Source organism: Bombus flavifrons, chromosome 4 (genome assembly GCF_040668555.2).
Source record: "Bombus flavifrons isolate JBK064 chromosome 4, iyBomFlav1_principal, whole genome shotgun sequence".
NCBI lineage: Eukaryota > Metazoa > Arthropoda > Insecta > Hymenoptera > Apidae > Bombus > Bombus flavifrons.
In genome coordinates, this window is record NC_138445.1 from 16,265,605 (window position 1) to 16,291,254 (window position 25,650).

Here is a 25,650-nt window from a genome sequence, read left to right on the forward strand (position 1 = left end):
GGATCCTCCTTAATAATAATTTTATAAATATAAAGGCAATATAAATTTATTCTTAATATTCAAATCATTTGTTTATTTCCATACTTTGTACAATACAAATCTTATACTAAAACGAAACTTGTGTTATTTATGCTTTGTGTACTATTTCACTCTATTTTATTAAGTAATTTTGGGGGAAATGTACAAAATATGAGGAAGATACTTAAATTTATATATAAGTATACGCATATGTGTACTTTTGGAATGTAAATATATGCGTGTTTAAGAAGATATATTATATCGCGTAAATGTCAATATAAATAATATAATCATTATGTTGAATAGTCCCTTTTTGTTATATAAATGCAACGATGCAATTAATTTTACTACTGAACATATATTAAATTTGTTCAGGAAAATTGCATTGGCATATATCTCGGAGGGAAAAAAAGGAAAGAGTGTTCAAATGTGATTGTGACAAGGAGTTTGGCGTGATTGCGAAAGTAGGTGACCTCTGACAGAAATTGAAATCAATAAAGTGCAGTAGAGTTCGTGGTATACACAGAACGAAAGTAGCTCTTCTTTGCAGCTTTGAGGTTATGTCGCTCGAGTCGGAGGAGGCAGAGCGTCGAATGTTCTATTTTCGTTTCGACGAAAAGTGTTTATTCTTGCCAGTCGTAGGCGCGCGTTACACATTATAATGCATCTAAATGCGAGGAGAAGTCACGAAAGTGCCGTGAAATAGTACAAACATGGACAGAAGAAACTCTGATGGATCATTCACAAGTGAAGAACTCGTTTTATATCAAAGGCAATTAACAAAATTAGAGAACAGAAACGTGATAAATGCCTTGTGCCAAAGACTATTTATTCGTGAGTACGATTTTCATGAACTTATCTTTACATATCAATTTATTCTTCCTACAATTCTATCATTTTTCTGCGCCTTCGCGTAATACGGATGAAAATATTAGATGGTAGCATTAAATATTCATGTTATCACTGTAAAAATAAACAAATACATTTTAATATTAAATGTAAAATTATTTTATGAATTTTATATCGTTGAGAATCTAAGATTCATGAAATATGTATCCCGTTTAACCTCTCGTTTAGAGGTTGAAAGAGCCTCTCATATGTAATAATTTTTTGATAATGCATTCAGTCTATTACAAAGAGTAATTTTTATCTTTTTTGAAATAGTGTGCTTTAATTCAGTATGTGAAACGCAACTATGGAACAATTACGTGGAGATATCAACGGTTTTGGAGAAGGTTAAACAGTTGGAGGAAATGAAGACGGAGTCGCCGAAACGGTCCCAGGGGATTGGACGATTCATAAATTGGCTCAAACAGAATGGCGCGAACGTATATGGAGCAAGCGTGGCTGAATTTCCGGGATACGACCTAGGCTTAAAAGCGGAACGTAATTTCCTTGAGAACGAGTTGATTTTAAGGATACCTAGGGAACTTATTTTCAGTATTCATAATGCGGCTCCAGAGCTGGTCGCTCTTCAAAACGATCCTCTACTACAACTTATGCCGCAAGTAGCACTTGCGATTGCCCTACTCATTGAAAAACACAAAGAATATTCGAAATGGAAACCTTACTTGGATATTCTTCCTACTACCTATACAACCGTGCTATACATGACTGCTGCAGATATGAATGAACTTAAAGGCAGCCCTACATTAGGTAAATATCGATGAAATTTATTAAAAACATATCTATTTTGATTTCTTTTACTATCTTAATTTTGTAATTTTTAACTTTTTGCTAATTGAAGAATATACAACAACAAGATAGTAGCTCTAACAAAAAATAAATAATATTACATTCTATTTTTGTATCAGAAGAGAAAGAAAGATATTATATTCAAAAGTGTAAATGTTTGTTACTACAAGTAGTATTAGTTGACTATGAATTTGCAGCAGAAAGTTCCAAAAACTGATTTTATTGTAATTAATTTGGAGTTGGTTTTGTTACTTTACTTAAATTACTGGAAAACGAAGTAGTATCCTTATTATAGCAATCTTTTCATTTTCTATCGAAATTCGACTTTACTAAGTTTTAACATAAATTTTGTTGCAGAGGCCGCTTTGAAACAATGCAGAAATATTGCGAGACAGTATGCCTACTTTAATAAGTTATTTCAAAAGAACAATAATGCTGTATCTGCTATACTCAGGGATGTTTTTACTTATGAAAAATACTGGTAAGTAATAAAACAACGATTTTAATATTTTCATATTTTATATAAAATGTAATTTATTTCGCCTATGAGTTGTTTATATAAATAAATATGTTTTACTCTTTATATACGTAAGTTTGAAGGATAAGCTTACAAGCTTACTAGAAATTTACTACGTTTTCCGATATTAAAAGAAGTTCCAAAATAAGATCTTATGTAATATAAAGTTACGCGAACTTATATCTTTTATGTTGTGTTAGATTTTATCGGTTATTGGAATAATTATCAAAAGCTCTATACAATCGTATGTACAATCGCCCACATCTACAAAATCAGTGTACAAATCAGATAAAAAACATTACATTACAAAATATTACACTAATGCTTAATCCTGTGCAGTAGTTTGTGCTTTTCATATTGAGTATCTAAATTTAAAGTATACAATCGATTTTTAATATATGTATGCTTTAACTTAACATAAATGTGAGAATACTGTTATTATTTTTTTCTTTTTCTGTATTTTTCTAAAGACTATTACAAATACATTTAGGTCAATTTATTTCATATAATCAGGTATGGTTTCCCAGCTGTCGTTAGCATCTAACGAGTCATTATCAATGTCACTCTTGGGATCCATCTCTCCTGTAGGTTCTTGGTTTTCGTTTTTCTCTGGCCTTCTCGCCGTTGACGTGGCGACCACGTTGACCATCACGGTGCTTAAGCTGCTCGAATTTGATAGTTTCCTGGCTGCCATTACTGGACCCTGAAACACCGCTCTAGAAAACGTGTTGCTGTACCTATATTTCTGTTTCTGTCGGATCCTGCATACGATAAATATCGCTAGGAAAACTACAAGAGTTACACCAAGAATTGCGCCACTAGCTATTATGCTCGGTTTCACCTTCGAAAGAGTCTTTCCTTTCTCGCTTTTGTTCTCATCTTCACCGAGAATGTTACTAGTTTTGCTGTACACGGTTTGAACGTTCATAGAACTTGGTTCCTGCTTTACTATCTCCTTAACGAAGCCAGATTCTACGATGTTTGAAGTATCGTTGACGCGTATCGTTTCCGCGTCGTTGTTGATGAACATCACGCCAACGTCGCTCTCCTGTACGAGCAACTTTCTTTTGTCTTCATTACCAGAAAACTCTCGCTGAATATCCTTCATGAATGGGAAAGAATCGAACGTTGTCAACAGATCAACAATCTGCACTGTATGATGCCTCTCCTTGTTTTCGTTCTCGTTGTTCATCTTTGCAGCATCAACAAGCTTTGCATCTTCGCTGTTAGTCTTTGGTTCTACATTAGGCATCGATCGTTCGGTCGTGAACTCTTCAGGATGAACGAGATCCATTGAATTTGACAATGAATCGATGCTTTTTGAGTTTTCAGTCGATCCTGACAAATAATTACCGACTTCTCTATCGTAGTTGTCATGATTTACGATCGCTCTTCCTTCGTGGAGGTCCTCTTTAGGCGACAAAGAATTTGTTGCTTTCAAATTATCCGTATCTTTTATTCGATATTCATCGTTAGATTTGTGAGCTCTGATTCGCGACACTTGAGCCAAATGGACCTTGCTAGATCCTCTCTGTCTCAACGCAATCAGTTCCTCCAAACTCATGTTTCTCGATTTAAGAAGACGCTCCAGTCTCTTTCCTGCTGACCCAGAAGCAAACAATTCAAAGATCTCGGCCCGGGCTTCTGGCTCCACTTCCGACACGATATCATCGTAACTCTTCTTCTCTGTTGCATTTCTATCCTGATGATTTTTCAGATTATTATTATCATCGTTTTTCGCGGGTGGACTCTTTGCAAGACTTTGACGTGAATTCTCTAACGTGGAATTGATATCACGAGACATTGCATCCAGCGCAGACTCTAATTCCTGCATTATGGTCCTATCGTTCTCATCAGTGAAATTACTAATCTGAGTGCTCTGTTCCAGGTCATAGTATATCACTGGCGTGTCACTCTGGTATTCCTTCTCGGAAGAAGCGCTATAGTCCTCTTCAAAATGGTCCATGGCCTCGCGTTGGTCTTCATCATTGGGTATTCCGCTTCTATTAATATTAGTCGAATCACCAAGAAGTTGCTCTTGGTTTCCAGTACTCATTGGCAAATTGTTCGTCAATTTTGAACGTTCCGTAGGGCTGAGTATTTTCTCGATGCTCAACGTGGATCCTCTATCCTCGAGATGACTCTTGGAAGTTTCCAGTTCGGTAGGGCCGCTGACATTCTCGTCTTTCATCATCAGCCAGACGGGAGACACGCCGCTACGTCCTTTCTTGTAATCGGTGAAATCAGAGAATTCCATGATTTCGTCCTCGTCTAAACTCTCGGCTCTGATTTCACCACTGCCCGGTGATTTCACAGTGGCGTCGTCAGCTTGCAAGAGCTCCATGGAATTCGTTGCAACCGGCAATGGCATCGATGTCGTAATCTTAACTCGCGGCGGATCGACATTAGCGAGAAACGATTTTCCAGCCGTTGCATTTCCTACTTCTGAATACGTTTCGCCGTTGTTTATTTTGTCCGAGGATGCTCTCGCGTTTGTCCGATTCATCGGAATCATAGAAATTACCAGTTCTTCGTCCTTCTGAGAATTCTTTGTTTTTACAGGTTCCGTAGCGAGCGTCCATTGCGGTTTCCTGGTGGTGGAAAGTTTGACGAATGAGTTGGTCATCATCTTCGCAGATTCCTCGTAGTCCTCGCTTTCGTCGACGTCTCTCATCTTCAGAGCGTTGATCACGTCAGCTTTGCCCTTCAACAGATCATCGAGAGTCAGATTCCTCTGCTGTAGAATCTCGGACAAGCTGAGACCTTCCTCTTGTTGCATCTTCAACAGCGACTTCAATTCCATGGAGTTCTGTGAGAGAGCAACGCCCTTGCTAGCTACCTCCGCGGCATTTTCTTCGCCGTTTACTCTCGACCAAGCTGCAGAATTGTTTCCTGTTCTCCCTTCGCGCAACATTTCGTTTTCCACCAAAGCGAATTCGTAGTTCTGCGGTGGCCTCCTTTTCCTCGGTCGAGGCTTTAGATACTCTTCGTCGTTGAATTCGTGCTCGTAGTCGTTCGGTCGTGCTTGAAATATCTCTCGATATCTCGCCGATGTTATCTCCTTGTCTTCTTCCAAGCCTCTGTCTAGGTCTTCCTTCCTCGTTTCCTTGAACGTAGCCACGTTTTCGCCAGTCCATGGTCGATTTCTCTTCCGTGGTAAGATCTCTTCTCGTTCACGGTATCCGCGCCTGCTTTCCGTTAGTTCACGGTCTTCGTAGTCACTGTACGGTAAACGAGGGCTGTTCCTGGAACGAAGAAAAGTCCCTCGCCTGTTGTTCTGACGATATTTCGCTGCACGACGATCGTAGTCGTCTTCCTCTTCGCTGTTGTCGATTTTGTCGCGGGAGAAGCGAGAAAATTGGGAAAATGGAAGCAACGGAACCGTGTCACCGTCTCGCCATTTCGGCTCCAAGGCCTCGCCGTTGTTCCGCCACTTGCCCACCAGCTCGGCCCCCAAGTTTTCGTCCCTGGCTTCCGGTCGGCCTCGAGTTTCCTTCTAAAAATAATCGAACGTTGATAAACGCTTCAGTGAATTATTTGAGTTCGCGAGAGTCTGAAATAACAGGCTCTTTGAGCGGTTTCTTCTTCCACCAGCGAAACTTAAAAAAAAAAAAAAAGAAAATGCATTCTTATATACGAAACTGAATTTTATTCTGAATTTTAACTGAAATTTTCAACTGAAAGTTAATACTTTTTTCGTCGCTCAAAGTCATCCGAAGCAATTCCGAAATTGCCAAATGTAGTTTCTCATCTTCTATACTATACATTCTCATATTCTATACTAATGTAGTTTCTCATATTCTATGGTAACTTTGAGAAAGCTAAAAAAGATGGAACGATCTTTCAAAAGATGCTTTAAACGTATTTCCCGTTGTCAAAAATAAAGAAGATACTTAGTTAGCGTTGTTTGGCTGTTCCAGCCTCTATATAGTCAAATTTTAAGAGTAGCTACACCGTATCTTTAACTCTGCTACGTTCTCCGGATTCATTCTTTATCCAATCGTATTTTCCTATTGTCGGTAAATTTCTAAAGCTTGAGAGACACGCGAAACAATCCCTCTGTTGATAAGAGCGATCTTCTCGTTTCAGTTTCTCGCTAAAGATTTTGCAACCAGCCTTGTTTGGTTGCTAAAAGGACTCGAACGAACGACTCGATCTCGATCGATATCGTTAGGTCATAGGTTAGCGCTAAACTACTGACGTTACTTTTTTATTGTGCGTACATATGCTATGCACGTTATAGGGAAATCTGCAGAATGCGCATGATATGCAAAAATATACGAAATATCTAATAAATGTACGCATATATATATAATACACAAACATACAAAAGTACGATAGGTCATGACGATTTTCTCGACGATTCAGGTTCTATTACTCTATTTGTATTCATGAAAATATATATCCACATATCTGGATTTAAGTTTAGTTTTATTCTGTATTCTACTCGATACAAGCAATCGATGGTGATTATGTTATATAAAATAGGGAGTATCGCAACAAAATACTGCGATATCGAGCGATTCAAATTTCAAAATTTAACGAAATCATACAATGAGAGAGGGCACTCTGACAAAGTATAGTCACTTACGACCCAACGATATCTGTTAATGAGTTAATGAACTCAACAATATCAGCTGAAGGTTAAACGGAAGTGCAGATTTTTGAATATGGATAAGTGCGATAATTAAATAATTATTTTCATATCTAAATAATTTTTGCAGAGAATCCGATAGCCATAATCACTAATCGCTCAATTAAGGTCGATAAGGTAAAGAAGCAAAGTAGCGTAAGAAATAGCCGAGATCAATTCGTTTCTCAAAATTTAGAAAATTCAGGCTAGTAATTTCACGCTTAACTTTCCTGCTCTTTTTACGTCATTTTCTAGTCATTTCGCGTTTTTCTATTATCAAAAATTTATCGGGAATCTTTTTATCGCTAGAAAGTTTCTTAAGCCTTTACGCAGACAAAACGAAAGAACAGCCGATTGGCACGCGTAGTAATTTCACGTAATTTCTATTTTATGCGTTGAGATTTTCCCCAGACACGAGAAATGTCCGTTCGTTGAAACGACAATGAGATTGAAATGCAACATTTCGGCAAGGCTTCGCTCACGCGCTGTAATTTGAAACGCGAGATAAAACGTGGTAGATGAAGAGAGTTGCGAGACTTTTGCAAGATGGAGGCCAACAATTCGAACGTCTTCGTATCGACCGAAGATATGCAACCGCTTTCTCTTTACCTACGACCTTGATCGACCCTGAGCCAACCGCGTTGTAACTATGACCCTGAAACTCTACTTCGAATAGCAAAACGCAAAAGTACACGAATTTTCCATTTCCCTCTATTTCCTTCCAAACGAACGATAGAATGCAATTGATCGACGAAACGAAATACGCGCGCATCAGCTCTATTCGTTCCAAAAAGTAGTACAACGTGATATATTTAAAAAGAACGCACCAACTCTTTGGAACACCTTAATAATTTTCAGTTTCGATTTTTCCGGAATGAGAAACAGAACCGATCAACCGTAATTAATATCTTCTTCTCGTAAAGAGAAAATCAATGAAATTCGGTTGTAAGAGTCGTAGAAAAATTAAGTCACTTTAGAAGGGGAACAACAAATTTTAGAACACTACGGCGCCGTTCGATGTAGAAACGGTTCGCTGGTTTTCTCTCGGTTTGCAAACAAGCAAATTCTGCTCTCGCGCCCGAGGAACGACACTGACCATTATTTCGCGTGGATTTTCACTCGTAACGTCGTAACGTTTACAACGCGCATCGTCCTTCTGCGTCGCGTGAATCTCCTTACTTTCAGACGTGACTTTATCGCCCTATTAAATAACATTAAAAAAGAGAAAAAGTGGAACAGAGATTTCCGTTACCTTGTTCGCGATATATTCTTTCCGTCGCACGCTTTTCGACCTCGACTATCCATAAGCAAAAGCAAAGTATCTATCTGTAACGCGTCACAGCGATGTTTCGATCTAGCTTAGCTTCCATCAAATCGATCGTGAAAGTTTCATCGCTCAGTTTGATCGCAGCAATTAATTAATTCGCTGATGACGATCGCTTAGCGATTTCTCCTCCTTTTTCCTCTTTGATCTTTCTTCCCAGATCTACGAGACAGCGTAACGTTGCGCGTTCATAAACGAATGAAACAAGTATACAGCTGAGCCTCTCGTATGTGAACTAATAGCAATAAATAAAAGCAAAATAGCATTGCGGTAATAGGATAGCTACTTTTTTGCTATTAAATTTCATTCTTCGAATAGAGGCCAAGGAAATTGTTAGTTCGTTTTAGCATCTAAAGACCGCATATTTTTTCAGCTGCTAGACTGTATAAATTTTTGACGTGAAAGCTATCTACGTACTCGTTATTTTCATTTGATGTTTATGTCTCTCGATACATGCGAGACAGACGTAAAAGATAACAGTTATTTGTGAAATTTTTACGAAGAAAGTCATTGATAAAAAGGTTTAATTGTTTTAGTTTTAATTTTTGTTTAAACAGAAAATAGTAATGGTCACTACGTTTCCGATCTTCGAGTATTCTAGTACTATCTACGAATAGCCATTGTGAGTGATCACAATGTTCTTACCAGTTACCGATAACCATTATCGAAGAGAGAAAATCTTTCTTGATTGTCGATAACTTCATATTTAAGGATAATTCCTCGAGAGAAATTTTTCCTGTCAGCGATGACCATTGTTCACGACGGAATTGTTCGTGGTCATAACCATTGTTTGTGACGTATTTTTTGTCTTTCTCAACAATAACCGTTATTCGTGACGGAACGAATAATGGTCAATATCGGCGACCAAGAAAATTTTCATGGATAATGGTTACCGACGATCAAAAAATACATACATATAGTGGTAAGAAATTCTTGCATTTATAATGGTTATCGGTAACAAAAAAAATCTCATCGATGACACTTATCGGTAAGCAAAAATATTTTACTCGTTTATAAGTGCTATTCCATTGTATCCAAAATCGGTTAAACTAATTTAACAATTCTCATATCGCAATATTTTTTTCCATTTGGGTCACAACTGCTATGATCCCCGAATCGTAACAATTGTAACAGGAAAAACTGGCAAACGTTCTGTTCGGATGACAGAATACTCGGAGAATAGAGCGTCGAGGCATTAGGATATTTGGTTACGAAAGGTTCTTCGAAAGAGGCATCAGTCAACGAAGAGCTAATTGAGAAAATACGACAAATGTTCAAAGATCGTTTAAACGCGCGTATTATGCAAAAAGTAAATAAATAAATAAAGCGTTTGCAAAGTTTCGAAGTTTCCGTGCGCGGTGCCAGCTTTCTCTTTCTCTGGTTGTCGTGTGCTACTGTGCGCGGCCAGTTCTCTTTCTTTTTTCTTCCTTTTCTTGTTTTGCCGGCCTCGACGTGCGTTTTGACATTTGCCACCGTCGGATACCGCCAAGGAAACGACGAGAAACTCGTTGTGGGGCTCGTCGTTAACCTACTGCCTTACGATTTCTTTGGTTGTTATCTAAGTTCGTTGCCGTAACACCTTGTCGGATGACACGAAATTGGAATACGTATGCGATCAGCGGCGATTTTCAACCTGTCTCCTCTCGTGACACGCGTAAACCGATTATTAAAATTTCCCTGGCACAGCAAGAAATATATTCGGTCGACACGTGGCTGTCGTTGTTTCTATTGGACGATCCGATGGGAAAGAGGACAGCGCGAACAAGTGTCCGTAAAATTAGCATCGTCGGTGGTTGGATTTTTGGAACAAGATTAAAACAATGAAAACGATTGGAAAGATCGTTAGTTACGAACGTTCAGAGGATCACGACTGTGATTACACAGTGAATTACGAAACGAGTAACAAGGTTCGAATTAATAGGACGTTTCGAGATTGTTGTTCAGGCCGTTTCGCGAAAATTGTTGGATATTAGCGTTCGATGCTTTTACACACAAACTCGATGTTGACGCGTGGCGAGTATTTAACGACGTGTCTTGTACCACTGTGGAACAAAATAACACTGTTTATTGCGAGCATTCGTACGCAGCCTTATCTTCCAACGAGACGTTCTCCTATCAGGTTTCACGTTCCACTTTCGTGTCGAATTTTTCTATTCGTACGAAAGCGCTGCCAAACGGCACGAAATTTAACAAACTCGGACTCGATCAATCGGTCACGTCGCGTTGGAAGAGCCGATTATTCGAACATTTCCGACTCGAGAAAGATTCGTTGGTGTCAAAAGCATCTGAGGATTATATTAGGATAAAAATAAACGAGAAGGCCAGTACGCAAATAACGGGATAATTAGCAGAATCTTTGAACGAGAATCCTTAGAATCCTTCGAATGTTTGCAGCTTATCGAAAAGGTAGAAATTTCACGAACTCGTTAAAAGATTACCAAAACTCTGTACAATGATTGTGAAAAAATGAAACAACTACCAAGCGAACTGCTAGATCGATTATTTTGTTCGATTAGGCTTACGCGTGGAGACGAGCGTACGACGATTAAAGAGAAATTAAACAAATTCTAGAGGGTCGTTCGAGATAGTTGGACCGAATCATCTCTGTGCAGATATTTGACTATCTTCTCGAACGGTGGTTAAAATTGTGTGGCAGGAAAATATGTAGCGCTTGATGTCGTTGATTGAGTAATAGAAATATGACGTCGAGTTTGTACGTAAATGAGAAGATTCGAAATTTCGACAAAATTATTTCAAAATACTAATTAGCGATGTAATGGATTCGTGTAAAATACATATAGCGGCTATTAAAGGTTTCCCACTACCAGGGTAATTTTATTATCGTATTTATTTCATCATAGTACAGAGACGAATAACGTTAACAACGATAGGCTTCTGCGCAAGTGTGCCACGCGTTGTGCCTTGTAAAGAACGTTGCATATAGTAATAGGTAATTTTTCTGGACGTCTGGACGTTGGCACGTACGTTACGTTTATAATTTTTGTTTATTCGAGCGTGATTTGTCCCGTGCTCTCTTCGATATTTATATGTATTTTACATAAATATAATTGAGAAACGGTAGAACGTCGTTCTACGTGTGAAAAATAGTGGGAAACGTAGAATACAATTTGTTAGCAAGTGCGCTTCGTTTCCGAGAAAAATAAATTTGAAAATTTATCGTATGCGTGTACTAGATCGATCGTTAGACTACACACGAACAAACTCTATCATCTTCGAACGAAACCTTAACCAGTCAGCTGTTGCGACTTCTTTGAATATTCTGAAAAGCGTGTATCTAAAATGCATATAAATATACAAGTAAGCGACGACGAATATACTCGTCACACACGGAGTACGCGTGGCTGTTCAAACGTGGCTGTCTTATCTTTTAATTTTATTGCCGACGGAGTTCGACGTAGCAGAAAATATTGCCGTTTCTTCGTGACGAGTATACTCGTCGGAAACAGCTAACTGGTTGAAACGGAAACATCCTATTCCACCTTTTTCACCCATTTTCGCCCTTAAGACAATCTTCTTCTGGTTGTTTACTCGTCTACTAATGCGTCTAGTCGATAACTAGAGCCAAGTTCGTACGTCTCGAGCAAATCTGCAAAGTCCGCGTTTTCTCGAAAAACTAAACCTCGAACGAATAAATTTTATTCTATATGTTCTCTTCGTTTCCTTCGTGATAAGTAATTATCGGTCGTACGCGTTACTCGATCGCATTCTATGTATCTTGTAGGAAATCATAATCGCTTAGGATACGATATATACAATAGGGCAATAGGAAAAATGTAATCACCGAACGCGTCAACGCGCGTTAGACACGAACCGAAGAACATTTACCAATCGTCGGCAGCGTATGTAACTGAAATTTCTCTTTCGTTTCTTACCCGATGGCTCTGATCATCGTCTCGGGTTACGAGCTCGGCGTTCGTTCGAACGCGCTCGGCTCCGGCGAGCCTATCGCGAGGGAAATCGAACGTGAAAAGCATCAACAAGAGCAGATAGAATGTTTTCCACATCGTTGCAGTGCGATCGAAACACGAACAGCTCCTGGTCGTTGAAGCACCAGTTCTCTCTTAGCTCGTCCACGATATCGTGGCCGCTCGGCTCCTCCGTTTTCGCCGCCTCCTCCTCCTCCGCAAACAGGTGCACGAAAATCGCCGCTATACACAGGAAAACGAAAATCGCGTTCTTCCTGTTGCACAGGCCGAATATATCCTCAGGGTTCATGCAGAATCGCTGGGAAGTCCTGCCACGCTTCTAATTACCGGCTCGCGGTTTCTCCCGTCGCGGTTAATTCGCTTTTGTTCTCGCTAGTCTTCGTCTCCCTCTACAGATTCTCCGATCTTTCTCTTCGAACCTTATCTTCGAACGTTATTTTCAAACGTTGAATGAGAAACGACGGAACGCAGCCTCGCAGCCTGTCGTCCAAACGTTCCACCAACTTTCTATTCCACTTGGAAATACGTTTCTTTCTCCTCGCCACAATTTTCGTTGTTTTAAAGCGGCTCTTACAGTAGTCGCGAGTAGTCGGAGTTTCCTACGAGTTTGAATTTTTGGTCGAGGACTGTGCATTTGCAAGTGTGTTTACCTCTTTGTCCTTCCGTTTTATCACGATCTTGCTTCTTCTAATGTGAAATACGATATTTGGAAATAGCTTCTCTCTCTCTCTCTCTCTTTCTCTTTCTCTCTTTCTTCGACGTATTTTTACCACGGTTTTGCTCGCTCTAAAGTAGACCACATCGACGAACAAACGAATAAAGTCGTGTCTGAAAATCTGTCCCTTTCTTTTCCACCTATTTTTACCAGGATATTGATCGTTTCGACGCAAAACCACACGAGTGCCAGATCTTTCAGCGATTAGTCTTCGTTCGAGCGGCTATCGTGTCTGAGAATATGTTTCTCTCTTCTTCGTATATTTTTGCCCGCGATTTCGCTCGTTTCAACCTGAATGCACATGCGTTAACGGACTCCTCGCGGATTTTCGTCAAACGTTTCCGTGCAACGGTACACGGTATCTCGCGCACGTTGTTAAAATCACTTTTAGGTGGATTTAGTCTCGTGTTGCGTATCCTTCTCCTCTTTCGTTTTCCTTCTACTGTGCGATCGGATCCTTACGGCCGAGCGTTTCGTTACTTTCGAAGCGGCACGCTCCTCCACGCTCGGCAAATCGTTCTCGCGGACTGACGCCGGTTTTCTCCGTGCTCGGTCCTAAGTAAGTCGGTGAAACTCGAGAGCAGTCTTCTACTAAAACGCTCGCCGGGGACGCTCTCCTGTTCCCCGGCCAGCGATCGGCCACGACGATGATGAATTTCATCGCGACGATCGCTGACCCACGTTACCGGAGGCAATAACTCGTCCCTTCCCCGCGTACCAAGCAACGCAAGAAGCGTTAGGTGCGTGGAAAAAGTAGCTGCGGTTCGTTCCTTCGTAATAACAAGGAATCGAACTTGCCGCGGCGATCGACTAACGCTACGCGTGAGATTCGTTTCGGTTTCGGTTTCGGAAGCTTCATCCTCGCACACGCTGCTTCTTCTCCATTTACACGACGCTGAACAGGCGTCGCGAGAAGCGAAAAATTTCTGCTCTCTTCCACTTTACATAGAAATCAGTCACTTCACTTAAGAAACTGCTACGTAGAAGTTACAATGTTGCAAATGTAGCGACAAGACGCGTTCGCAGCGTATGCGGAGAGAAGCTGCTGTTAGCGAAAGGACAGCGCCAAGATGGGCGAAAACGGTTCAAGGAAGGAAACGAATCGTCGCGACGGCGAGTCGCGTTCAGGACATGCGTCTGTCATCGAGAGAGATTAGCGATTGGACACGAGTATACGCGTGCAAACTGGCGAAAAAGGTGGTTCGCTAGTGGAATCAGAAGTGGCAAACAATGGCAGGAATTATTTTCTAGAGTAAAATTACGTTTTAACACTTTGCGAACTCGCGTCTTACGTCCTACGTGCGGTATCCCATAGAAATGTCAACTACTGTTAAATAAAACAGTAAAAAAGGCAACGAGTGCTGTAAACGAAACGTTGTGAATGTGTTTTTTAGTGTTACTCGAATAGTACGAAACTGTTGTCGATATGTTAGATATTATTCCGATCGGTCGGTAAATTCCTTCCGATTTTTGAGGAATTTCACGAAACGACCTAACCCCAATATATAACGTTTTATCAAGTACAAAATTTATTAGAACAGAATAACTATTTTATGTATAACATAATAACTTGGAATATCAACGAACAGCGCTCTATTCTCTTGTATTAGATCGTCCGGAAAGTTTCTTTCGTTTTATAAGGAAATAATGGATGCACATTTTCCGTTTTATACTATTTTATCAAATTACATATGATCCATTTTGTTCTATCAAAATAAAGATCACAGCGTTCGACAGATTAGGTTTCATGTTTGTATAAAAATGTATCGTTGTAGAAGACATGTCTGTAAAAGGAAGACACTTTTCGGATAACCTAATACATCTCAAACAGGAATGAATTTGTTTTATTGCACATATTGACAGATACGCGATGCGCTCGTGTCATGGCGTTTTGCTTTTGTCTTTCTCTCTTTCATTCCTCGCTCGTACATACATCTATTTTCTAACTGTTCCTTCCGATTTTTAACTTTTTGATCGACACAAAAAATTATATTGTAAAGTTTCTCGCCGAAAAACCCGTGAGGTTCTGTAAGGACGAAGTATTCAACTTACGCGACAGATGGAGAAGGGTTGTGCAACAGAATGGCATCTATATAATTCCATAAACATGCGTCGAATCAAAATATAAATCGGAACAAACTTTTCGACCGACCTTTTGAATCTTTTTCATCGTCCCAAAAATACGCGGCAGTTCAGCTTATACGCTTGTCAGTGCATACAGTTCTCAAAGTGTCATGAAGGACGAAGGTATCTGAACTTCGTTCCAAAGATCTTCAGCTGCGACTTTTTCCGCCTCTTTTAATGGCAAAGCTAATTCCGACCGATCTACGAGACACGCTTCGATAGACTCAACCGCGAGTTCCGGAAGACTCGTTGCATCGAGAAGAGTCGTCGGCGCCTTTTTCTCCGCTATTCACGCGGAAGAGGATTGCGCGAACCGTTTCGGATACGAAACTATAATCGAACAGGAAACTAAATTAGAAAAATGTATACTTCTCGCGTTGCCATCGCTTCCGACAAATATTCTCAAATTTCATCCAGGTTTCGAAGCTTCCAGTTGCTGTGTTTTTTCTTAAAGATCGTAGCACGCTATCTCCGTGTCGACACAGCGTTTGTGGTATTCACTTTCCCTTTTTTTAAGTTTCTTTGATTTCTTCTAATTTTCAACGAATTATCGCTTGCGTCATTCCTAATTGGTCGACCGATTCTTCTTGCGTTCGCGGCTAATGGATCTTCGTCCAGCAACGCCTGTAAATCATCCCCCTGTCATTTCTTGCCGCCTCTCCGGACGCAGCTTATCGCTCAAATCGAAATGAAAATGGCGGCTATGAAATTCTCCAAAGCATCTGCGATAGGTGGCGTTCACGCGCGAGCAACGATCGTTGATAACAATCCATCTGATAGATATGACGAATAATTTGGCGCGATAGTTCCGATCCCATCCAAGTTTTCGTATTTCGACCAAAAGATTGCGATTTAATCAGATACGAGGTATACGTTCGTACAGGTGGAGATAATAAAGAAGAATCTTTCTCACGTCTCGGTACGTTATGGAATACGAAAATGCAATTAACGATTTCATTAATTCGTATAGGTTAATTATGCGACGGTTGTGCAACGATCGTTGTTTACAAAATTTCCGTGTTAAGAAGCCGTGCATTAAGCACGTTAAAAGTTGATTTTCATGTTCCTAGATCGAACAATGAATCGGTGAGATACGGAGATGAAGCAATAGGCACGTACGTCGGGCTTTATTTTTCAGTAATTAAGTGGTACAGTATATTTCATGGTAATTGAACAGGCGAAACGTCGAATAACGAGCGTACTGTATCTTCTCTGTTGATTCGCCATTATACGGCAATTAAATAGATTTCCATTATTGTTGGTAGGATCTTGCTCGGCAGGAAAAATTCATTATTTCTGTTTGCAGAGGATAATTTGTTTCATAATTAAACGTCGCGCTACCATATTGTATAGATGTTAAATATAATAATGGATAATGCGGCAGCTGGAACGAACAGTCGGATTTCTGCGCGACGTTCCCAATTTGTTGCAACCGCAGAAGCATAAATTACCAGTGAAAGTAAAAAAGGATATTGTACAAAGTTTTGCTGCTATTTATTTGCAATCGTTGCTTTTTCGCGAATTTTTTCACTGATACTTCGAAATCAAAGATTGTAGAATATGATAATAATTTATTTACACTTTAGACTCATAGTCTGTTACAAGCGAGTCGTCTATATCTATTTACATGTTTTTTATCGCACTATTCGCACGTATCAGTGTTTTCGGATATAATACACCAAGTATAAGTGTAACAACGCTCCAACGATCTATAAAATGTGAAAACAAAAAGTCATAATACTGTTCGAATATCCGAGCGGTCTTGCTGCTTCGGTTGCTATTCCCCGTCCGTGTATCTGCTTACGAAAATATATTTTACGAAAGTACAGATTAAATATTATAAAATGTACGTAATGTATATCGACAAGTATTTATTATATAGAATTTATCAACTAATTAATTAAGCCCATTATCAAATTTCATTTCGTAGTATATCTCGTACGACTACAAATCGCTCGATACATTTGCCGGATAAACCGTAGAATCTGAGAACAGAGAAACGTTTCATTGGAAAATAAAGCTGTATGTACGAATTACAAATAGCCAGCGTAAATAGCGACAATTTCGCGATCGCGGTGCAATACGGAGGTAAACCTCCGTCGAGTGAATTCTAATAGAAAGTGCGCTCCGCGAAGATCTCACGATCTTCGATTCATAGCACGACCTTCCCACGTGCAGTGGACTGTGCATCCATCCCCACGATGTGCAAGAACTGCAAGAAGCCGCGCTGCTCAGCTCGTCTCCCGATCTCTATCTATCCTAGTCGAGCAACGATATTGCGAAACTACCAGTGACTCGTCTTTTATTCTCGTTTCCTTTTGTTCTCAGCATCATCGTCGTCGTTGTCGTCCTCGTCGTCTTCGTCGTCGCCACTCTCTTTCATCGCGCTCGTTAGCTACGCTTTTGTCGCGTTTTCCTTTTTAATTAACCGATGCGACGCTTCTTCGTTCATTGGTCGTCGCGTACAGGCTGAATCATCTAACTCGTATAATCGAATAATTTCTAGAACATTGTTTAGAAATTAGAACTACGAGCTTAGAAAAATAGCGATAGTCCTTGTATCAAATACAATTTAATTTAATTCGCAATTATTATTCAGAGCAAAGGTCGCAGGTGTTCTGCGTTTTTGTAGCGTTTCCAAGAGCAAAAGATTATTTATTTATTTAATTATTTATGTATTGTCGCAATACCTTATCTCATCCCGTATACTGTTCTCGGCGCAAGATTTATCTTCGTATGTCCTTATAATCTCGGTAAAGTAGAATTAAAGCCACAAGCAAACTTCGCACAGACCTCGACTTCGACTTAACCTATTCGATGTATCTTGCGCCTATTTCCCTTGGTACATCATAGCCTAATAGGAAAAATGTATTTTGTAGTTCTACTACACAGGCTGACGAAAGTATTCGAATGCTACGTTAGAAACTTTTTTATTCGCCAACGGAAACTCTCTGCCTAAATTCGTACATTTCGTATGCAGGTATTGGGTTGGCAACTAAGTGATCGCGGATTTTGTCACTAGGTGGTATTGACAAAATCCGCAATCACTTAGTTGTCAAGCCAATAGAACGCGCGCCATCTTGGCAACGCTAAAAACAACCTCCTTTATTCGTTTACCTGTCTCGATGTTCGCAGACGCTCTACATCGTTCGTACTTACGTTAAACTTATCGTTCGCTGGACCAACTCATTCATTCCACTTATTCGTGCCATAATGAACACACGCAAAATTGAAGATTCAGTCGACAAATAGCTGTATGTAGGTGTAATCGTTCGAGCGTAACCATTGATTTAATAAATAAATTTCTTTTGTCCCACGAATTTGCTTTGGACCAGAGGATACAAAACTACGCGGTAGGTAACGTTGTAGAATTTGTACTTACGAGTTACACTAACTAGGTAGTTCGTTTATTTAGACGAGTATTTAGAACATGTTCGTATCCAGATGTTATTAGACCATGTAAAACTTTGCTGTTTAGTTGAATGCGAATTTTGCAAGATAGATTCGAGAGAAGAATATTCTTCATGGAAAAAAGGGGAGAGAAAGATGGAGAGAAGGCTGTTCGTTCGTTATTCTTCGTTGACTAATTGTTCGTTTCGTATCACTTACCTACAGTTACAAATTAATTTCTATAATCAAGTTGTACTTTGTAATTGTCTTATTGTTAATTTTGTTTGAAGTTCAGCTACGATACGATCAAGAAAACTTAGAATAACAAACGATAAAGGAATTATTCGTTGAAATCAATTAAAATCAATTTATTCGTTGAATAATTCTTTTGTCTCATTTAGCGATGTCACGATTTTTTTACGCAATATCACTTTTAATTAGCATTTTATGCATGTGAATATTTCTGTTGCTTAATGAAAACCAGCTGTATCATCGAATAACGTGTTTGTACATAGCGTTGTTCCATTAGAATGTTTACTTCCTATTTTACTTCTGTATGTCAATCACTTCTATTTTGAATTATTTTTCTTCTCAATCTTTTCTCTTTTTCTAATCCTTCTAGAGCTTGTTTCAGAAAAATTTCTTCTCGCCGATTATCGATAATGCAGTTTATCGCATCTATCCTGATATTTATAACTCGTTAAAATTTCAACTCAATTTTGCCGAAATTAAACACATTTATTTCATACTTAACACTTTACCGACCGATAGCCGATTAATCGATTATTTTGTCGCCGACTCTTACCGACCGATAGCCTATTAATCGACTTTTTGTTGCTGACAATCTTTCTGCTGGTCGGACGTGCGTATGCTGCTGAACCGCTAGCGGTCGGTGAAGTGTTAATTAATAATTCGTGAATTATAGATCGTTAGAAAGAATCAATCGTCGTATAACAATTCGACGTAATTACATTGTAATTTCGATATTCGTTCTGTATTATATTTTGTAATTTATTTATCTCATGGAAGATTCGAAAATCAAAATACGATCTATCCCTCTCTCAGAATCTGTTTTCGTTTTTCATCCGAAAACTTTTACACGCCCGATTTATAGCGTTCCTCGCGTACATATTTCTCGTAAACGTTTAAGTCGTAATTTTTCAAATAACGTGAGATTTCCATGTAGATGGTAATGCCAGTCTAACGTTTATCTATTATCTAACGTTACGTAGAGATATGTAAATATCAAGTTTGGTGTATCGATCTCATCTTTATGGTACGTTATTTATCGCGGTTTCATATTCTCGGAGAAGACTTGTACTCATAAAATAGTACGATGCTCGACGAGTATTCCCGCTGAAGAGAGTGTCAATTTCTTGCTCGTCTATCGTGGATGGCATTAACAGTTGCGCAAGGTTTATTACGGCTGTGCAGCTTGATATACTTCAACCAGTTGGATTTATTTGATAAGTAATAAACATGAAAGACAGCGAATTGCCGCGAAGTAAATCTCTTTTATTCATATTTCAGAGCGAATTCTTTCAGTACGTAAATTAATTAACATTTATGAAACAGTTGTTAATTCCGATAGTTGTAATATTTTTAATCGCTGATTTTAATACGTCGAGACATTGGAACAAAAAAAAAAAAAAAGAAAATAGATTTATACATATAATTCAGCGTTCTACGTTCGAACTCCGACAATGGAAAAGAGACGACGAGGTGGAATTTCCGAAAGACTCGAGGAAACAAATCGAAGATGGAGAAACAGATTTACTACCGAAGTTAGTAGTGGGAATTACGTTGAAACAAGGAGTGGAAACTCCGAGCGGCGAGGTTGAGGACACAAGAAATTTTCAGACATTATCTTTTGTCCCATTCTCGTTTGCAAGATATCTTCTTCGAGCATAATCGTTCTCGTAACACGAATTCGTCGAAGTTAATCGAACTTGACGCATTATACGCGTTGGAGCGTGTTCAATTAAAAATTGGCCCAGGGTATACGCACGCATTTTCAAACGTATTTTTCTCGAAGACGAAGCATCTTACGATAAAATTGAATCCCACGTTTTTTACTTATTTTTACGCGCAGTTTAACCTCCCGTCCATTGTTTACTCCCATTTCGTTCTGAACGAGTCAAGTCCAAGTATACTTGGCGAATTTTCAAACTCGATTTTCTCGGGAACGAAGCGTCGTGGGTAAAAAGTTTGTTCTGTATTCTCGACTTATTATCAACGCGATATCTCGTTGATGGATTTGAACGAAGAAGACGATGTGTCGTGGCTGGTAAGAGTGTGCTCCGGAGTCGTAAAGCGAGAGAGGAGCCGCGCGCACTTTCACACGAGGCTGAAACTTTCATACGGTTTATCTGCTCGGTACGGTACGCACGAGAAGCGAGCGTTCGTTCCCTTTTCCCGTTCTTTTTCCACAGGATATATAATTTTCTATTATCACGTAAACGCGTCTGCTCGCTTCCAGTTTCCCAGCTGATTTGCTGAATCGCATTACCCTTCTTTTACGCCGGTGGCCTATTCGCGATGCATTATTTATTGTGCTCGCTGCTAAAGTAGTGGAAATGAAAAAGCCACTACCACGAAGAACGTTGATTCTCTCGCGACAATGATGAGTTTCTTTTTCATTGGATCAGCGTTTCTTCTTTTTTTCTCTCTCTCGCACTCCTTCTCTGGCTTTTCTTTCGTAGGTTTTCTCTCGTAGCTTTGCTTTCGTTCCTCTAACTTTCCTTTCGTACGTTTCGTCGCGTACTTGATTCATCGTAGACAAACTGATAAATTGAATTGGCTACACGCGAGAGATCGAGTGGGACGAGACGATAGAGAAATCGTGAAAAAAATATTTTTGTTTCTTTGGACAATGACGACTGAAATTACATCTTGAGCAGAAACTTCTCTTTGCCAGCCACCATATATCCGTACCATATTTGTTGATCGTAAAATCCGCTTTTGGAGCCAGATTTCCTCCTTTTACGTAAGAGGAAGTAATCTAATAGCCACGCGACAAGCAGAACGATCTCGACAACGCGATCGGAGCTTTCATTTGTCTCGTAAAATGCCCACTTTTGTCCAACTGTGACCACCTAGACAAGCCTAAACGAGAAAGCATCTGTACGATCGTGTTGGCGTGAACATCGTCGAACGAAAAGAGAAAAATCCAGTAAAAGGAAAAAGAGGGAAAATAGCATATGCGTAGATGTAAAAGCTTGGAACATCGTAGGAAATATTCATCTTTTCGATATTCCATTCTGATATCTCTGTACGCGTGCCAAACTTTTTAATAGAACAGAGCACTCGAATAAATATTATAACGAAATATCAATTCCTTTTTACAATTATCGATTTTTTTTTTGTGTCGTAATACATTTTTACGTGAACGTTTCGAAGAAGAAGGAGAATCTTGATTTACCTTTTTCGGTTTAATTAATTAGATAGTTGTATTTATGACAAAAACGTAGTAGCAGGCAAAGTAATAGCTTACAGTGTTATTTAACTCGTTCTTCCGCGCAAAATGTTCTCTCTTGCTTAGTTTTACACAAAATTTCTATATATTTTTATATAAACATACTTGCCGCACAAAAATCTTAAGGCTACTGCACACGTTCCACTTTCGTGATCCATTCTGTGTATACAAAATTAAAGTTACTAAAATGAAATGTTTCTTAAAGCACTTGAGATGCATTTGTAGAGTCGTCCATTTTAAGCAATAACCTAGAATATATTATGAGATATACATCTTCTTTGCGGCTTCATTTCTCCCATTACTTTCTACCTATTCCTACTTCGATTCTACGTTCTGCCCTTTGGTACGCCCCTCCTAATCATTTTTCTATGTATACGCCATGTCTCAATGTCCAACAATTCCCAAGGTCACTTCCGTTTACATCCTTTCCCCCTCCAGCGTTTCCCGCCTTCCTCCGCGCTTTTATTCCACCTTCGATTCTCGCTCTCTTACCACCAAGTTTTATCTCCAAGTATCGTTCATTTGCCAAGCATCCTTCGATTCTTCGCCTCGTTTCTAAAAGAGAAAACAGTAAAAGTAAAATTCATTTTTCTCCCGTCAGTTCGATGTAACGATAGAAATTGATCTAGAAACGAAGTGGTCGCTTCGAGGATCCATAAAAACATCTAAACCGGCGAATTTACGTTTCGCGTAAACGCGTGTATCTCGTCTTAGAAAGCGACTAAATGTCCGGATCTATTCTTTTTCTCTCTCTCTTTCTCTCTCTCCTTAATTTTCTTTCCCCGCTTTCGTTGCCATTTTACGAGTCTTTGTCTCGGATTCAGTACTTCCATACAAGGTGTTCGATATTTCTCCCTGTAAACGGTATTTTTATTTGAGCGGATTCGTAGTCAGCGTTTCCCCAGCGAGAGAGAAAGTCGAGGGAACCACGACGACGACGACGGCGACGACGACGAGAACGATGGCGATGAATCTTCTTTTACTTCCATTTCCGGAATTGTGGGTCAAGTTCTTGCCCGAAAAGCAGATACAGCTGCTGCGTGTATGTGGCTTGGCCACCTAGCGTGCCTCTCACGAAGGCGAAAGTTACTTGCACGCGCCTCAGGACCGCTTCCGTGGTTAATACGATGTCTGAATATACAGGGTGTCACGATAGTTATCAAGATATTTTTACATACCGTCGATAGTTCGACAGAAGAATGGCACTAACAGGTGACGCGTCTATGGGAGATTTAGAAGGACGAAATTGTATAGAGCGCGTATGATGATACAAAAATACACACGGGGCATCGAAAAGTAGAGTGTGTATTCGTTAGAACGTTTAACACGTGGTCTGCCGCGAGAAACTCCAGCTATGTGGGCCACGTGAATTATACGCTGCTCGACAGCAAAAAGAAAAGAAAAAAACAGCGAAGAAATACGTTCATCGACGCTCAAACAGCCTTTATCGCTATCCTGTTCAAAGATGAAACAACTCGCGCATGTTTTAAGTTAATCCAGAAGCAAGTAGAAAATACTATCGCGATTGGTTGTCGCGTTAGAAATTCTGTGTTTCGAGTGAATGCAGATTTACGCGACGGGAAAAATTCTAATGAATATCGGGACAACGAAATAGAAAAATCGTAATATTCGAGCAGAAAATCATTTTACAATTCTTTCAATCTATATTAATGTTACAGCTGGGCAGTTTCTACGGTAATGACGAGGCAAAATATAATTCCCAGCAAGGACGGTTCACTCATGATCCACGCTTTGATCCCAATGTGGGACATGTGCAATCACGAGAACAGCAAAGTGAGTTTATTTATTCGTGTTTTATACGTGTACACTATCGTACGGAAGTATCCAGACATGACATACTCATTATTATTAATATTTTCAGTAGATTATCGAATAGGTGATTCATACGAGCATAACCTATACTATCGTCATAGAGATACGTTGCTTATTTCGTTTGCATGTATGCACGTACACAAATTGTATATACACATAATTTTATATCTTGTTAAACATGTACCACATCCGCTTCGTTGTTAATTACTTTCTTATACTATAAAAAAATGTAATCGTTTTATCTTTTTTAAATGAAAAAATGGTTTACACATTGAGGGATTCGATTGTTCCTCTTAATCCAAATATTAATTCAGAAATTGACGAATCTGAAGACGAGGATATTGTTGGATAACATAAATGGTTTTATTAATTATTTATTAAGACTAAACAATTACAGATATCCTATTGTACATAGCGGTTCGATTTATTCGTAATCTTGAGATTGAGATACATCTTGTCAAAAATAAGACAACAGTCAGATACGTAGCAGCGATATGGACAGTTTCCTATGTTCTGCCCGTTTTCGTTTCAGATTACCACGGATTTCAATGCGACGTTAAACTGTTGCGAATGCTACGCTTTGAGAGATTTCAAGAAAGCAGAGCAAATATTTATTAGCTACGGGGCCAGAACGAATTCCGATTTCTTTGTACACTCGGGATTTGTTTATATGGATAACGAACAGGTACGTGTCTACTATCGTTCAAAATTACCTTAATTATTATCGTTTTACGATGTTGCAAATCCTATATGCCCGTACTATAATTGGCAAATTTTTTAACGAATAGCCTTTTTAAATTATTTCTTTATTATTTATTAGGTTTCTCAAAGTATTAGCTTCTTTTCACGGCTTTATTTATTATTTCTTGCCTAGAGCAAATGTAATTATATCAATTAAAATAATATTATATTACAAGAAATAACAACATAATATATTATTTCTACCACACATAATGAATAGATATAATAGAGACAATTTCACCGACTAATAAGCAAATAATTTACTCATAGAGAAAGAAACATTTTGCATTTATTTCTTGCTCAAGAGATTAAGTAAATAATATTTATCTTTTTATTCTTGCAGGATGGCTTCAAATTACGGCTTGGGATCAGCAAAGCTGATCCTCTCCAAAAGGAACGCGTAGAACTGTTAAATAAGTTAGATCTGCCAGCGGTTGGGGAATTTCTATTGAAACCAGGAACAGAACCGATCTCGGATACGCTGTTGGCGTTTCTTAGAGTATTCAGTATGCGTAAAGAGGAACTGGCGCATTGGATCCAGTCGGATCGCGTTAACGATTTGAAGCACATGGACTGCGCACTGGAAACTGTTGTCGAGGAGAATGTCAAAAAATTTCTGCTTACTAGGCTGCAGCTGTTAATTGCTAATTACCCGACGACTCTGAAGGTGAAAGTGAAATAAGACACCAGTTTGAAATACGAGGCAACCGCTGTGGCGGCATGAAAATTGCAATTCTTTCTGTTTTAACGCGTTCCCTCTTTTTCCCCTTGTTATAGGAAGATCTGCAATTGCTCGAGACCACGTTGCCGCGAATTAAGAAGTTAGCCATTCAATTAAGGGTAACGGAGAAGAGAATTCTTCAAGGCGCGCTCGAATACGTGCAACAATGGATCAAAGCTTAAGAATCTGAATTTTAATCTCTATCGATGAAATCAAATCTTTATTTTTATTTAAATATGAATCTTACAATGGAATATAATTTGTATGAATCTGATTTAATTGTAGTTCCGAAATGATGGATAATTTAACACATCATTTGACGAATGACCGAACGTATATAATATATATATATATATATAATAACGTGCAAAACGACGAAAGATAGATAGAAAAGGGAGCAAATGGTGTAAAATACATTAAAGTATATAAAAAATTGAACAAACTATATATCTATGTGTATTAACAAGTATACAGTGCAAAATAATTGCATGTTCCACAATAACGTAAGTCTTGCTTT

At 39.0% G+C, this 25,650-nt stretch overlaps 2 protein-coding genes across 2 annotated transcripts; one reads left to right on the top strand and one right to left on the bottom strand.

Moving 5' to 3' along the window:
- Positions 1–228: 228 nt before the first annotated feature.
- Positions 229–25,580, top strand: Setd3 (SET domain containing 3). Its single transcript, XM_069112084.1, has 8 exons — positions 229–482; positions 569–852; positions 1,183–1,674; positions 2,071–2,194; positions 23,518–23,632; positions 24,204–24,356; positions 24,756–25,079; positions 25,190–25,580. Exons 2-8 carry the CDS (start codon positions 732–734, stop codon positions 25,313–25,315), a joined length of 1,455 nt encoding a protein of 484 aa, XP_068968185.1. The 5' UTR covers positions 229–482; positions 569–731; the 3' UTR covers positions 25,316–25,580.
- Positions 2,210–13,766, bottom strand: LOC138179371 (uro-adherence factor A). The gene is made up of 2 exons (XM_069112081.1): positions 12,081–13,766; positions 2,210–5,726 (listed from the first exon to the last, which is right to left on the bottom strand). Exons 1-2 carry the CDS (start codon positions 12,210–12,212, stop codon positions 2,727–2,729), a joined length of 3,132 nt encoding a protein of 1,043 aa, XP_068968182.1. The 5' UTR covers positions 12,213–13,766; the 3' UTR covers positions 2,210–2,726.
- Positions 25,581–25,650: the final 70 nt, after the last annotated feature.